A 14,531-nucleotide genomic window follows, 5' to 3' on the forward strand; every position below is an offset into this window, starting at 1 on the left:
TCAACAGTAAACAGCCTTTAAATGGAGGTCCTGTGTTTGGGAGAGCCACACTTCAAAGCACATCAAAGAATCCACCACAATTCAGGCTTGGACAAGTCCACTAGCCCGATTGTCCCGGCCAAGTGAAAGTGTCCATCGGGCAAGTGAATGTCCTTCCCCACTTGTCCGATCGGGCAAGCAAGATTTTTCCAAAAATAGACCCATAATAAAAGAATTCCATTGCTGCACATCGAAAAAAAGTGAAAAATGTTAGTTGAATTTTAGGGCAAGCAGAAAGCTGGTTTGGGCAAGTAAATTTTGCATGTACTTGCCTGATAGGACAGGTGAATTTTAGAAAACTTGTTAAACCCTGCAATTATAAAAAAGAGTAGGGGTCCTTCCTGGTGTGAGTGGTTTAAAACCAACAGTCCTATGGCCGCACCTGGGGCAATTGCACTGTCGTATAGAGATCACCTAAGTTTGCACCAAATGGCAGCTGCTTCAGACCCTTGCGATTTACATATAGCCCCACCTATTGTAAGCTCCTTGCAATTCAGCCCCTGGCTGCAAAGAAAGAGTAGTCACCCCAACCAAAAATTAACAATAACAAACAGGCTAAAGGCAAAGTACACTACATGTAAGTATAGACTGTAAAAGACCAGACCGATAGGTTAGATCTACTCACACCACCAGGACATTTTACTACTGCTGTAACAGTTATTGGTAACTTGTGCTGGGTTCTTAAATACACTGTATGCTCAATGTGTGACTTTCAGTTTACAATGTGTGTATGTATGTAAGTGTAACGATGATATCAAGTTTGCATGGCATTATAATTCCTTATGTCAGATATGTTTCCATGTTTATTTTAAATTGCAGTGTTATAAAGGTGGACAACTTCACTGCTAGGCTGTTCAGCATCTATGAGCAGGTGCAGGAGGAAGGTGTGGCTCAGGTAGGCATTTGTTTTACATCTATCAAAATCTGGTAACCTGCACATACACATACTAGCATGTATATAGTAGTCTCTGTAGATGTAGCATGATACCATTTTCTTATATCAAATAGTGCCTTATCACTACTTAGCTTGTTTGAGCATAAATGTACAAGAAAAGACTTTCATTTCACGTCTTAGGGGAATATATACTATGAATTTTAGCTAAAACGTTTTACATTAAGCGTTTTGTTGGTTTTTAATTATAAGACTCATTGCTCTTTGCTTTTAGCAGTTTCTCTGCTTTCCAGTTTGTACGAATTTCGTAAAAATTGTACAACCTTTCATAGTGAAATCCTGTCATTTACCTTTAAGTTCAATTTTTTTTTTAAATGTCTGTAGCCGATTCGTCTGGGAATATACAGATCAGACTACCTGTTGGGTTCCACCAGTAAGAGTGGTGTTGATGACACCAGTCAGAACACTGCCACGGGGCAGCTACAAATCAAGCAGACAGAGATCAACACCATTGCTGTTACTGGGGCCGGGTTCGGCGAAAAGATTGCCCATCTCCACAAGTATGGTCTTAAGAATGAAAGCTCCTCTATCTGTGTTGGTTTAGAGTAGTATTCATTGTAGAGTTCTGATTGAACCCACTCCTTTCCTTTAGAGTAGTACTTCTTCTGCATCCTTTTTTTCTCCCTTTCTAACTTTGATTTAGTTTTTCTTTTTATATTTCAGCCATACCATAGGTATGGTGAAATATATTGTATTCGTAATGTTTCTTTCTTTCTTCTTTCTTTCTTTCTCCTGCCAAATCTTCAAATCGAATCAACTCCGCCGTTTTTTAACCGATTGACTTGAAATTTGGCACAAAGGTAGAGTAAGCCAATACCCTCAGGCGTTTTTTTCATTTTTTTCATATCTGCCTTTGAAATGATTTTATTGAGGTTTTTGTCAATTTTTATGTATATTTTGGGCTCCTGTACCCTGGTATTACAGCCGAATGACATGAAATTTGGTACAGAGGTGCCCTGATCATATGCCCACCCAGATTTAATAACAGTTTTGGTGTACGGTACAACAAAATGCTTAATTTTGCGATGTTTGGCCATTTTTTGACAAAAAAAGCACATTTTTGCCTCCTGTACCCTCGTTTTACAACCGAATGACCTGAAATTTGGTATAAAAGTACCCTTAAATTTTGTGCGCATGAATTCAATAACAGTTTTTCCATACAGTACAACATAATGCTTAATATTGCAATTTTATGGCCATTTTTAGACAAAAATTGGACATTTTTGGCTCCTGTTCCCTCGTTTTACAACCAAATGACCCGAAATTTGGTAAAGGGGTGCTCTAGATATTTATCCAAATGACCCATGTATAATTTTTGGCATGGAACACTTTAAAATGATATATTTGGGAATTTTTTGGGTCATTTTCCAATGGCCAAAGGGGTCAACGACCTCAAGGCCTATTGTTGCATGAGGGAGATGGCTGAAATATGCTGTATTTGCTCTCAAGCAAATGTCGGCCTTTCTAGTTCTTTTTTCTTTCTTTCTTTCTTTTTTCTTTTTCCCTTTCTTTCCTCCTTTCTTCATGAATGTTTTGTGGCAAATTTTATTTGTAGCAAAGTTATTTTGTAACAAACAAGGTTGACTTAGATGTATCATTCTAAGTAGCACAGTTTCACTACTGTGTATGTAACTATTCCTCTAATTGTGTCAAGTGCAGTTTTTTTTTATTACATCAATCATCCACATATAGTTACACCCATTATCTAATCCTTAGGCATGTACTGAGGCTTCTAGGTCTGACTGATATGAACAAGAATGCAAGTATCATGATTATCATTTATTAATAATCATTACTTATCAAATCAAAGTCATTCATTTATTTATTTTTTGTTCATTACATTATATACATTTTACATTATATTTACATTTTACATTCATTAATAATCATTACTTATCAAATCATAAGTCATTCATTCATTTTTTTGTTGTGTCAATCATTACATTATATTTACATTTCAGTTCCATGTTTTGAACTGTAAAATGTAACGCTAGTCCACCTTGATCCGCAGGGTAACCTAAATGTATATTCGTCGTTATCAGACAGTGGTTTTAAATGACAATATTTCGGAAATATTGCAATTTGAATCCACTGTCCATCTACTTGATATCCCTAGATACCCTGTTTTTAACAACAACGGATATAGGTTAACCCGTGGATAAAGGTGAACTAGAGTTACATGATTGTGTTTCCATTGTGTTCGGTGTATTAACTGCTCACTCTACAGTCTTGCTACATTAATTCAACAGATTCCAGATAACAGAGCTCTGGACCAGAATGTGGATGGCTTAATTGCAGCATGGGAGCAGTATGGGTCCAAGAAGTATGTTTTCACTTCTTTCTTTGTATACTACATGAATATCATTTTACATCAGATTCTACTAATTACCTCAGGTTACATTTTCACTAGCGTTTGTGTGTGTGTGTGTGTGTCTGTCAACAAGATAATTTAAGATCGGCTGGGTGGATTGGTCTCATACTTGGTGTGTTGGTGGGGTGTGACAAACACTGGAAATGATTAGATTTTGTGCCCCCTAGCAATTTTCCTTGGTACTGCAGTGGAACTTCCAGTTTTGATATCTCGCGTTTTGACCAAGCTATGGTCACGATTTGGGGTGTTAGATAGCTCTTTAATGTTCTAAAAGTATTTTGTATTTCAAATTGTCAATTTTAACTTGTTTGTGTTCAAACTGTCTCTCAGGGCCATCATCGTGTTTGTAGTTGAGGAGGAGCGATGTGGCCGCGTCTTCAACCAGCGACTGATGGAGTTCACCATAATGGAAAGGTACGAAGCCAAGTCTTTAACAGCGACACTTTAACCCTCCAAAGAAATATAATATCTTTAAATTGGAAGAAAAAAAGATTGTCAACAATGTTAGGTCTTCTATGGATTTTGTATAATGCCAAATCGATGAAATACAATCACCCAAGAAGGTAGCATATCATCTTGGCCCGTTCTTTCGGCTAAAACCCAAATCAGTCTGTATTATCAGCTAAATAGCGGCAGTGGCCAGTTCTGTCCTACTAGTGCTGTTTTTGATGGAGGTGTTTGAAATAGAACCATGATTGAACAGGGGGTGGGGCTTCGGGATAAGTTTTCTTTAGTTTTATATTTTTCTACTTTGGGTATTAGCTGTGTCAGGAGAGAAGTTTCCCTGGACAGTCTATATAATAATGTGATCTTCTATCTTCTTAGAAACCCCAGTATTACAGTGAAGAGGTACGACTTGAGGCAGATAGAAGAGGAGGGCGAGTTGAAACCAGACAAAACACTTTTCATGTGAGTATAAACTTAAAGGCAGAGCACTGTGCTCTCTGTCACAATCCTTAAAAATTGATCATCATATACAGATTTGTTGACAGCTGAAACATCCATAAATGAGAAAAATGTGATGGCATGTGAACACTTTCAAAAAATGATTTAGTATGTTGGAAATAACAAGGTCATCTTAGGAATCAGTTACTGGCCATTAACCTTAAAAGTATCAATTTTGATTTACCATATGAATACCAAGATGATCAGGGACTACTAGTACTGCTGAGGTCTAAGCTTTCAAGTTGATTTTGGCTACGAGGCAACAAATCTGAATTATTTTGCTACAGCTGTAAATGATTTTCCAGCTTTAATTTCCGTATTTTCCTTTACGTTGACTACACTGATTACTGAATGTTCCATTTCAACATTGTATGTTTCATTTTCTGGGTTGTTGCATAAGTTTTAAATGTTATCATTTGTATTTAGTCAATGTTTGACTCCAGAAAGAAGAGTGTAAGCTGTATATAAATGGAAATCTCAATAAAACAAACAAACAAACAAACAAACAAACAAACATTCAAACAATTGTTCTTACAGACGTGGGTCAGAAGTTGCTGTTGCCTATTTTAGAGTTGGTTACTCCCCTGAACACTATCCAACATCAAAGGTGAGATACAGCAAAATGCAGTCTTCATATTGACTAAATGTTGTATGATGTGATTTCAGTTCACACTAAATGAGTTGCAACATGCTAAATTGTAAATGAGTTTGAATGTGGTGTGTGTCAGCGCAAAGTAGAGTCTTTGAATGGATCCAATTCTCCAAATGTTAACAAAGAAAGCAGTCTGACAGACAGTGAGTCTAAAAATCCAAAAAGTGTAAACTCGTGTATTTCCAGAAAATCTAGATTTGAACACATCTGAGTAGATCACAACTATGTGTTAGTACAGTGCTAAACTTAATTGTGAGTTTACCATTTACGTTGTGAAGCGATTAGTAGTAGTAGTAGTATCCATTATTTGATTGGTCATCAGTATTGATCCTGAAGAAGACGACAGTGGCCATTGAAAATTTGATCTGTATACACCTTTGTGTTGGAAGAAAGTTTAGCATTGTACTGTAAATGCAGAAATTTTTGAGGTACATGTAGTTTTATGTTCACGGTTTTTGCGGTGACCACTTTTTCCATTAACTAAAGACTGCAGTCAATGGCACTACCGTGAACTTAAACCACTGTGAACACTCCATTTTCCCGCTTCCGCGAAAGTAAATCCCCGCGAACTTAAGTGCATTTACAGTACTATGATTGCTACCAACACAGATGAGCTTCCCTGATGCATACAATGTATAATTGGGTTACACAGGAATGGAGTGCCCGTCTGAAGATGGAGAGATCCAGAGCCATCAAGGTCCCCTGTATAGCCTACCACCTGGCAGGGACTAAGAAAGTGCAGCAGGAGTTAGCCCAGCCGGGTGTGCTGGAGAGGTTTCTGGACGACCCGAAGGCTGTGGACAGGGTTAGGGCAACTTTTGCTGGACAATACACTCTGGAGATTGTGAGTATTGTTATAATATCGTTATACTAGACTTGTTTGAAGCTTAGACAGAATTACTTTTCTACAAGCATGTTGGATTGTGGAATGGGAGTCTTTTGGGCAACTTTTGCTGGGCAATACACACTGGAGATGGTGAGTCTTGTAACTTTTAAGAGTCAGACTGTTTGACAATTTATGAAGCCGAGATACTCGTGTATACAAGATTTACTTTTCTATGAGCATGTTCCATCGTGGAATGGGAATCAGTGTCACCAAGTTAAGTAGAGGCATCCTGGTTGGCATCCAACAGGTTGTTCAGTGTAATGTAACCAGATGTTGCCATGAAACGTGTTTGTGAAGCTGGTGTGTTACGCCGAGTGGAAGTATGGCTAAAGTATACAGAATACAGAAGCTGGTATGAGAGAACCTACTAGTACTAGGTTACAGTACTGGTACTGATACAGCAGTTGGACCAGGTGTGTCAAATGAAAAATGTTTTACTGCTTTAGGCCACACCAATTTAATTTCTTGGTTCACGGATTCGCTCGCTCCTATTTTTTGGAAAAAAAATAATAAAAATTACCATTCAGCAAATTTTCACAATTACTGAAACCATTCACCAACTTTCTGGTGTAGCAAATTGGCCTTTATATTATAAGCTCCTTAAAGTGTGGGTACAGGTGCTGTTACTGTACAATAATATTGTTTTTGTACTTTTTTCAAGCTGAAAACTTTTTTTCTTTATGTTTTGGATTAGCCGTTACCTTTACCCCAACCATTTTACAATTTTTATTTTTATTTCGCCCTTTCGCTCCATATTTTTTATGAAAAAATCCGTGAACCAAGAAATTAAATTGGTGTGGCCTTATGTTAAGAAGTCAAAGGAGGCTGGATGAAAACTGCTGTAAAAAGACTGAAGTAAATCTCTCTTTATCATTCAGGGTTTGGAGGGAGATAAGACAGTACAGATGGCAACCACAAATCCTCAAGATTACGTCATGAAGCCACAGAGAGAAGGGGGAGGTAGGAACTATCATTTCTAGTGAACAAACTCCTATTGAATCTCTAAGACTTTATCAATAATAAAGGCCACAGTGACCTAATTTTAGGGATGACATCCGTGCACGCACTGATTTTTGCCTATTCCAAAGAAAAGAAAAGAAAAGAAAAGAAAAGAAAAGAAAAGAAAAGAAAAGAAAAGAAAAGAAAAGAAAAGAAAAGAAAAGAAAAGAAAAGAAAAGAAAAGAAAAGAAAAGAAAAGAAAAGAAAATGAACTGTGGCCACATGTTACACAATAGCATCCCTGGTCAATCAGAATTTTATGCCTGCGAGAGGATCATTCTGCTCTCCAGGTAAGGGGACACAGGGCATGGGGCCGCAGTACCCTTTAACCTACCAGATTGCACTACTCGTAGCTATTCGAAAAACATCAATTGAGGATGATTGGGATACCTTTAGCTTACATGTTACTTATTCTAACCTTGCTTGGACATTTTTGACAGGAAACAACATTTTTGGAGAGGACATCAGGACCCTCCTGAACAAACTGGGAGACTCTGAGGAGAGAACAGCCTACGTCGTGATGGACCGTATCCACCCTGCTGTGGTACCTAACTACCACATCAAGGCTGGCCAGGAGCCCAAACTGCTGCCATCCTTTTCTGAACTGGGCATCTTTGGGGTCTTCATGGCGTAAGTGTAGCCTCTACCAGGTCTTCTCATACAATCTACATAATTTATCTATCTATCTATTGACATCTAGATTTTCTTTAGCCAGTGTAGATCAGCCTCATGACTTTGTATTGCTTTTAAGTAGTGCCATGGACATACATTCTGTACATAATATATTAATGCAATGCAAGTAAGAGAATTCATCTAAGTACGCTGTACATGTACATTTTGTACATACAACCAAGTATCAAATCCAAATCAGATGATTTACCAAAATCATCAATAAATGGTTTATTGGATTTGTTTCACTTTCATTTACATTTCTATCATACTCTTTACTCTTTCATTGACTTTCATTATACTACTGTAGATGCATCTAAGTTCGCGGGGATTTAATTTCGCGGTAGCAGGAAAAAGGACTTTTCGTGGTTGTTTTAAGTTCGCGGTAACACCATAGACTGCAGTCTAATATCATAATTGAAAAATGTGCGCGGTGGTTTTAAGTTTGCGGTGAAGTGGTCACCGCGAAAACCGCAAACATTAATCCACCGCGAACATTTCTGCATTTACAGTATACTTACAATCAAACATCAATTTTCTTAATATGTTTTCAGTGACGGAGACCGAGTGATCCACAACAAGCAGACTGGGCACTACATGAGGACTAAGGACTCCTCAGCCACCGAGGAGGGGATAGACAGTGGAATCAGTGTTATGGACAGTCCATATCTTGTGTAATGCACACATGCAAATATTCCAACAGAATATATTCAGTTCTTCAGTTTTATAACATTCTGCCTAACGACATAATTTTGTTTTCTGATTTACAAATCAGGAGAAATCTATCCTCCAACCAATGATTGCATCAAAACTTCCAACTTTCCTTGAGACAAAAACTCCCATCTGAACATTTTTAGTTCTTCAGCTTCATAATATTCTGCCTAACGACATAATTTTGTTTTCTGATTTACAAATCAGAAGAGATCTATCCTCCAACCAATGATTGCATCAAAACTTCTAACTTTCCTTAAGACAAAACTCCCAACTAAACATTTCAGTTCTTCTGCTTCATAATATTCTGCCTAACGACATAATTTTGTTTTCTGATTTACAAATCAGGAGAAATCTATCCTCCAACCAATGATTGCATCAAAACTTCCAACTTTCCTTAAGACAAAACTCCCAACTAAACATTTCAGTTCTTCTGCTTCATAATATTCTGCCTAACGACATAATTTTGTTTTCTGATTTACAAATCAGGAGAAATTTATCCCTCCAACTAATGATTGTATCCAGCAATTTCTCTTTTTAAGACAAAACTTCGAACTATCCTTAAAACAAAATTGCCAAACAGACTTCATAATATTCTGACTAACGACATTTCGTCTTCTGATTTACAAATCAGAAGAGATTTATCCCCCGCCCAATGATTGCATCCAGCAATCCGAAAGGGCAAAAGGAAAATTACAGTGTTGATCAGAGAGAGAAAGAGAGGGAAGCAGTAAGTTGTGCCTAATGTCATGCACTAATTGGAAACTGTCAGAAATGGATGGCATAATTACCAGGATTAGCTGCGTGGTGCGAGAGAAATGAATCTACCTGACCCGACTCACCCCCGGAATTGGAAATAGAGGAAGACTGAGGGCTGAGGGGAGCCGTCGTGGACAATAGCCAGTGAGGAATCAGTCAATTACCCGGACTCGGCAGTGGATCATTGGAAGTTTGATAAGCTTTCATTTCGAGGCGGTCGTTAGGCCGTGACAACGTGATCAATTGCGCCGCACGATTTCAGAAGAAGAAAATGGGACTGCTGACCTTTGACAGAAGTACGGTGTGTTTTGGGTCGTTCTTTAGACAAGCTCAAATGATCATTAAGCAATGGAAAAGTTTTTAAGCTTCCGCAAGTAACAATATTTAAGAGGAAAATGGGATCAGGTGACTTTGACAGAAGTACAGTTTGTTTGGGGTTGTTCTTTAGACTAACTCAAATGATCATTAAGCGTAATGGAAAAGTTTTTAAACTTCCATATTCAAGCAAAATATTCAAGGAGAATCTAAAAGAATGTTTAAGAAGAAGAAAGTGAGATGGTTGCAGAGGCAAGGAAACTAGAATACTTGCATTATCAAATCACTACATAACTGTAACATTGTTTGAAAAACTATTTTGAGCTTCTTTGAAATGGAGGTCCATTTTGAAAAGCGTGCTATTGGTCAATGCTACAATTACTGAGAAAGATTAAGACTATCCATCAAAGAATTGACACTTGTCACATTCATCAATTAACGGTAAGTTACAATTGCTCATTAGTGTACCCGGTAATTATCACAATGGAGACTGACCAGTTTGAGAAACACCCAAGAACTGGTTTAACTACAACAGTTACTACATTGTATGTTCCTTGTTACAACTCTTTGCCAGTGGCATGAATCAAAGAATACTGTAAATCCAGAATCTTTCATGATGGTTAACTGTTCGTGGTTTTCGCGGTGGCCGCTTCACCCCAAATCTAAAACCACCGCAAACATTTTTCCCTGGCAGTAAGAGAGTTACAGTGCATGGTGCTACCGCGAAATTAAAACCACAAAGTAAAGTCCATTTTCCCCTACCGCGAAATTAAATCTCCGTGAACTTGAATGCATTTACAGTAAATGGATAGAAGAATGAAGGAATGGATGCTGAATGGACAGGCAGATTATAAAGCAAAATACTGTATAATAAAATAATATTGATAGATGTGCAGACGATGGCATTGTGACCCAGTTTGTGCCTGCCTGTTCAGCAGTACCTTTTGGTGAGTCTAAACCATTACTTGATTCCTTGACTGGATACTGTAACTCCTGAAATATTGGCACTGGTTTCATCAAGGACTGGTTTCATGTACGATTTTTGCCGTGACTCAGTGTTACTTTTCACTAAAACCCACCACACTCACTCCATTTTCTTCTTACCACGAGGTTAGATCACTGCAAACTTAAAGGTACAATGTATTTGCATTATTCTGTAGATTTGTGACCATCTAGAAGGTCTTTTGTTGAGAAAATATTGTACCAAATATTGATGTATGAAAAGTACTGAATTGATTTGATAGAGTCTTATATAAGTTATAAAGGTTAAAGCTACGACAAAGTTTTTCATCAAAGCCGATGGTTAAAAGTTTCCTCTGAAGCATTGTCCAGAGGGTTAATTAGTAGAATTCCAACTTATCAATTTTCTAATTAGTGTTTGACACTAACGAGGATAATCCATGAGTCCCTAATGTCAGTCCTTCTACTGCCTAGTTAATTAGGTGTCCTAAAATACTTGTTACATAACATCATTACAGGGTTTGACACCCTAATACATTAGCTGAAACCTCATTTCAACTTAATGAATCACAAGTTGTAACTTTCCTTCCTGGACCACTGAGTATAAGTCAACTTTTGACAGTTTGCATTATAGATATGGTGGAATTATATCCTATTTTGCTGATGAAATTCAAAAGGCAACTTGCAATCATATGCCATATTTTGATTGACTTTTAACTACACTGTACACACACACGCACAAACACACTCACACTCACATAAACACACAATTGCTCAAGATAATACCTTCTGGGTGCAGGTAAAAATCGAGATGGTAAAATTCAAAAGGCAACTTGCAATGTCACATTTCTATTGACTTAACTACATATGCACGCATGCATGCACACACAACCACACACTCAATAGTAACACAATCACACAAATTAGTACCTTCTAGGTGCAAGTAAAGATTAAGAGACGTGGAGAAGAACAAAGAAGGAATAATCAGCTGACTCACTTGATCTTGGAGAGTTTCTGCAGGATGATGCTGAGTTTCTCCAACAGTTTTATGTCCAGGTTGGGAGTTCTCAGCAACAGTGCACAGGCTCGGAACCAGCTCTCATTGCTACAGCTGTCCAGGAACCTGGGTAACACGGCTGCAGGGAGAGATAGAAAGACAAGAAAATGACATGAATGTTTGTTTGTTTGTTTGTATATTCATTGGGATCATTGGGAGTTCTCAGTAACAGTGCACAGGCTCGGAACCAGCTCTCATTGCTACAGCTGTCCAGAAACCTGGGTAACGCAGCTGCAGGGAGAAATGGAAACACAAGAAAACAACATGAATGTATGTTTGTTTGTTTGTTTGTATGTTTATTGGGAGTTCTATTAATTGCTACAGCTGTCTAGAAACCTGGGTAACACTGCTGCAGGGGGAAACAGAAACACCAGTAAATAAAATGAACATACATGTTTGTTTGTTCAGTTGTTTGTTTGTTTATTGGGGGTTCTCAGTAACAGTGCACAGGCTCGGAACCAGCTCTCATTGCTACAGCTGTCCAGGAACCTGGGTAACACAGCTACAGGGGGGAATAGAAATGTCTTTTAAGCACCATAATGTTTGTTTGTTTGTATTTTTACTGGTAGTTCTCAGCAACAGTGCACAGGCTCGGAACCAGCTCTCATTGCTACAACTGTCCAGAAACCTGGGTAACACAGCTGCAGGGTGAAATGGAAACAACAAGAAAATAACATGAATGTTTGTATGTTTGTTTGTTTGTATATTCATTGGGAGATATCAGTAACAGCAAGCAGGCACGGAACCAGCTCTCATTACTGCAGCTGTCCACAAACCTGGGTAACACGACTACAGGGGGAAATAGAAATGTCACTAAAGTATACGAATGATATTTGTTTGTTTGTTTGTTTGTATTTTTATTGGGAGTTCTCAGTAACAGTGCACAGGCTTGGAACCAGCTCTCATCACTACAGCTGTCCAGAAATCTGGGTAACACAGCTGCAGGAGAAATAGAAACACCAGAAAACAACATGAATGTTTGTTTGTATATTCATTGGGAGATATCAGCAACAGCACACAGGCACGGAACCAGCTCTCATTGCTACAGCTGTCCAGAAATCGGGGTAACACGGCTGCAGGAAGAATAGAAACAACAGAAAACAACATGAATGTTTGTTTGTTTGCTTGTTTGTTTGTTTGTTTGTATATTTATTGGGAGATACATGAATCAGCAGGAGTGCACAGGCTCGGAACCAGCTCTCGTTGCTACAGCTGTCCAGAAACCTCAGGCTCGAAACCTGGGTAACACGGCTGCAGGGTGGAATAGAACAACAGAAAACAACATGAATGTTTGTTTGTATGTTTATCGGGAGTTATATTAATTGCTACAGCATAAATTCTATTAATTGCTACAGCTGTCAAGGAGCCTGAGTAACACAGCTGCAGGGAGAAATAGAAACACAACAAAACAACTTTTGTTAGTTTGCATCTAAGTTTAAACATTGTTTCATAGGCTACATGTACATCTGTCTGTTGCCATCTCCTTTCTATCGCACTCACACTCACAGTCACATCTCAGTTTTTATCAGCTCAATTACTACAACTTAGTACAAGTACAAGGTACACTGCAACTAAGAGAGGTCACAATTGATGTCTACAAAGAATGGGTCTTACAACTAAAATCAAAACCAACCTGAAATTTCTGCATCAAACTTCATTTACAGTGATCATCACAGACACTCACAGTACAACATATCAAAACTAGCACATAGCAAAATGTTCCATCATCCAAAAATTTCCAGATCTAAAGCCTACAGGGAAATTGATATGATGATGATGGAATGATTGGAACTGAAAGGCTAGAGGTAAGCAGGTGACGTTGATGTGATGTAATTGATGACATCTGACTTATGGATAGATATAACATGTATGCAGTCGTGACTTCTAATAAGAGAGACAGGCTACGACCCTGACCGGTGTGAACGTTGTAAATACCACGAGGGATTGATAACTTATATTGTCCATCGTGTCAGGATTCATGAGGTAATGGCATATGGGCTGCGCTTGGAGCTTTTAAAAGTGGAGTCATCAGAGGTTGTTCAAAGAAACGACTTGTTACTCAAAAAGAATATAATGATGTTTTGTTTCACAGCCCTATTTACATGATGTACTACATGTGAGTTGGAGACTGAAGATTTTGAATTTCAAAAAAAAAGTTATCATAATGATTTCCTCAATACGTACCAGATATAACAACCCATCAATAGCTTGTTGAGTTACTCACAGGTTGGTAATCTTGGTTAAAAAGACAGGATTTTATAACTATAAGATAGACATTGTCTAGTACTTGGGGTAGTGTCCAAGATTCGCAAACTGAAGAAAAACAGACGATTGAGTCCTGACTTACTGACGTACGAGCCAAAATTCCTCACAAGCAGATCCGGAGGAGCCTTGAAACGTCAACTAAGTTTCCTTCCAAAGCCAAAAGTTGTTCTAACAAGAATTACGCAGCCCTGTCAAATCATCTAAACTACAAGTTGATGAATTCTCGCATCACTCCGAGCCCTACACACGAGGGCAGCGGAGACGAAATGAATCATGCCTGACAAAAAACAAGTGTACCACTCTCCGAGGTTACAACCTGGACCTTTCCCAAATACCAAGTGACAACAGAACTTTATCAGTGGCTGGCATGTAATTTCTAGATGATGGGACAATATGACGGCCGCTGTGTCTAAACAAGCAGGGGTGAACCGAGGTGACCTTTAAAAGGGTACATTTCCTGCGGACCTTTGTGTTGGGTAAATGTTATATGAGAGCTGCCATTAATGCTCACAACTTTTGGGTAGTTTCACCTAGAGACACAAGCCTCACTCAAAGTCTGAACACTTATAAGAGTTTGTACTGTTTTTACTTGGGAGTTTGTGCTTGATGCACGATTGTTCAAGGATATGTTCACTGCAGCTACAAACTTAAACATTACTGATTTAAGAATTGAAAGCACAATGTTGAAATCAGCAATTTTTTTAATGATTCAAATTTACATGCTTTCAGACTCAGAGGCAAAAAACAATTTCCCTAACAAAAATTAAAAAGAGAGCTGAAAGAAATAAAGTGACTGTGATCCAACTGACCATTAAAGTACAAGTTGTTACATTTGGAGCTACGTATAAACATAGAAATGCATAGAATACTAGGATTACGCTAAACCAACATACAAGATTGACTCCTCATTTTCAAACACAGGCAAGGACACATAAACAGATGAGATTTAAT

The 14,531-nt window shown here is 38.2% G+C and overlaps 1 protein-coding gene and 1 long non-coding RNA gene across 2 annotated transcripts in view; one reads left to right on the forward strand and one right to left on the reverse strand.

Moving 5' to 3' along the window:
- Positions 1–14,531, reverse strand: part of LOC118419293 (coiled-coil domain-containing protein 138-like) — an 88,084-nt gene that overhangs the window by 39,580 nt on the left and 33,973 nt on the right. The window contains exon 16 of the mRNA XM_035825639.1: positions 11,256–11,394. Coding sequence (XP_035681532.1) covers positions 11,256–11,394 — 139 coding nt within the window. The remainder of the gene's footprint in view (positions 1–11,255; positions 11,395–14,531) is intronic.
- On the forward strand, positions 2,920–4,244 carry LOC118418929. Its single transcript, XR_004831561.1, has 3 exons — positions 2,920–3,314; positions 3,693–3,776; positions 4,188–4,244. It is a non-coding gene; the product is annotated as an uncharacterized LOC118418929 (long non-coding RNA).

This window comes from Branchiostoma floridae, chromosome 7, assembly GCF_000003815.2.
Source record: "Branchiostoma floridae strain S238N-H82 chromosome 7, Bfl_VNyyK, whole genome shotgun sequence".
NCBI classification, from domain to species: Eukaryota; Metazoa; Chordata; class Leptocardii; order Amphioxiformes; family Branchiostomatidae; genus Branchiostoma; species Branchiostoma floridae.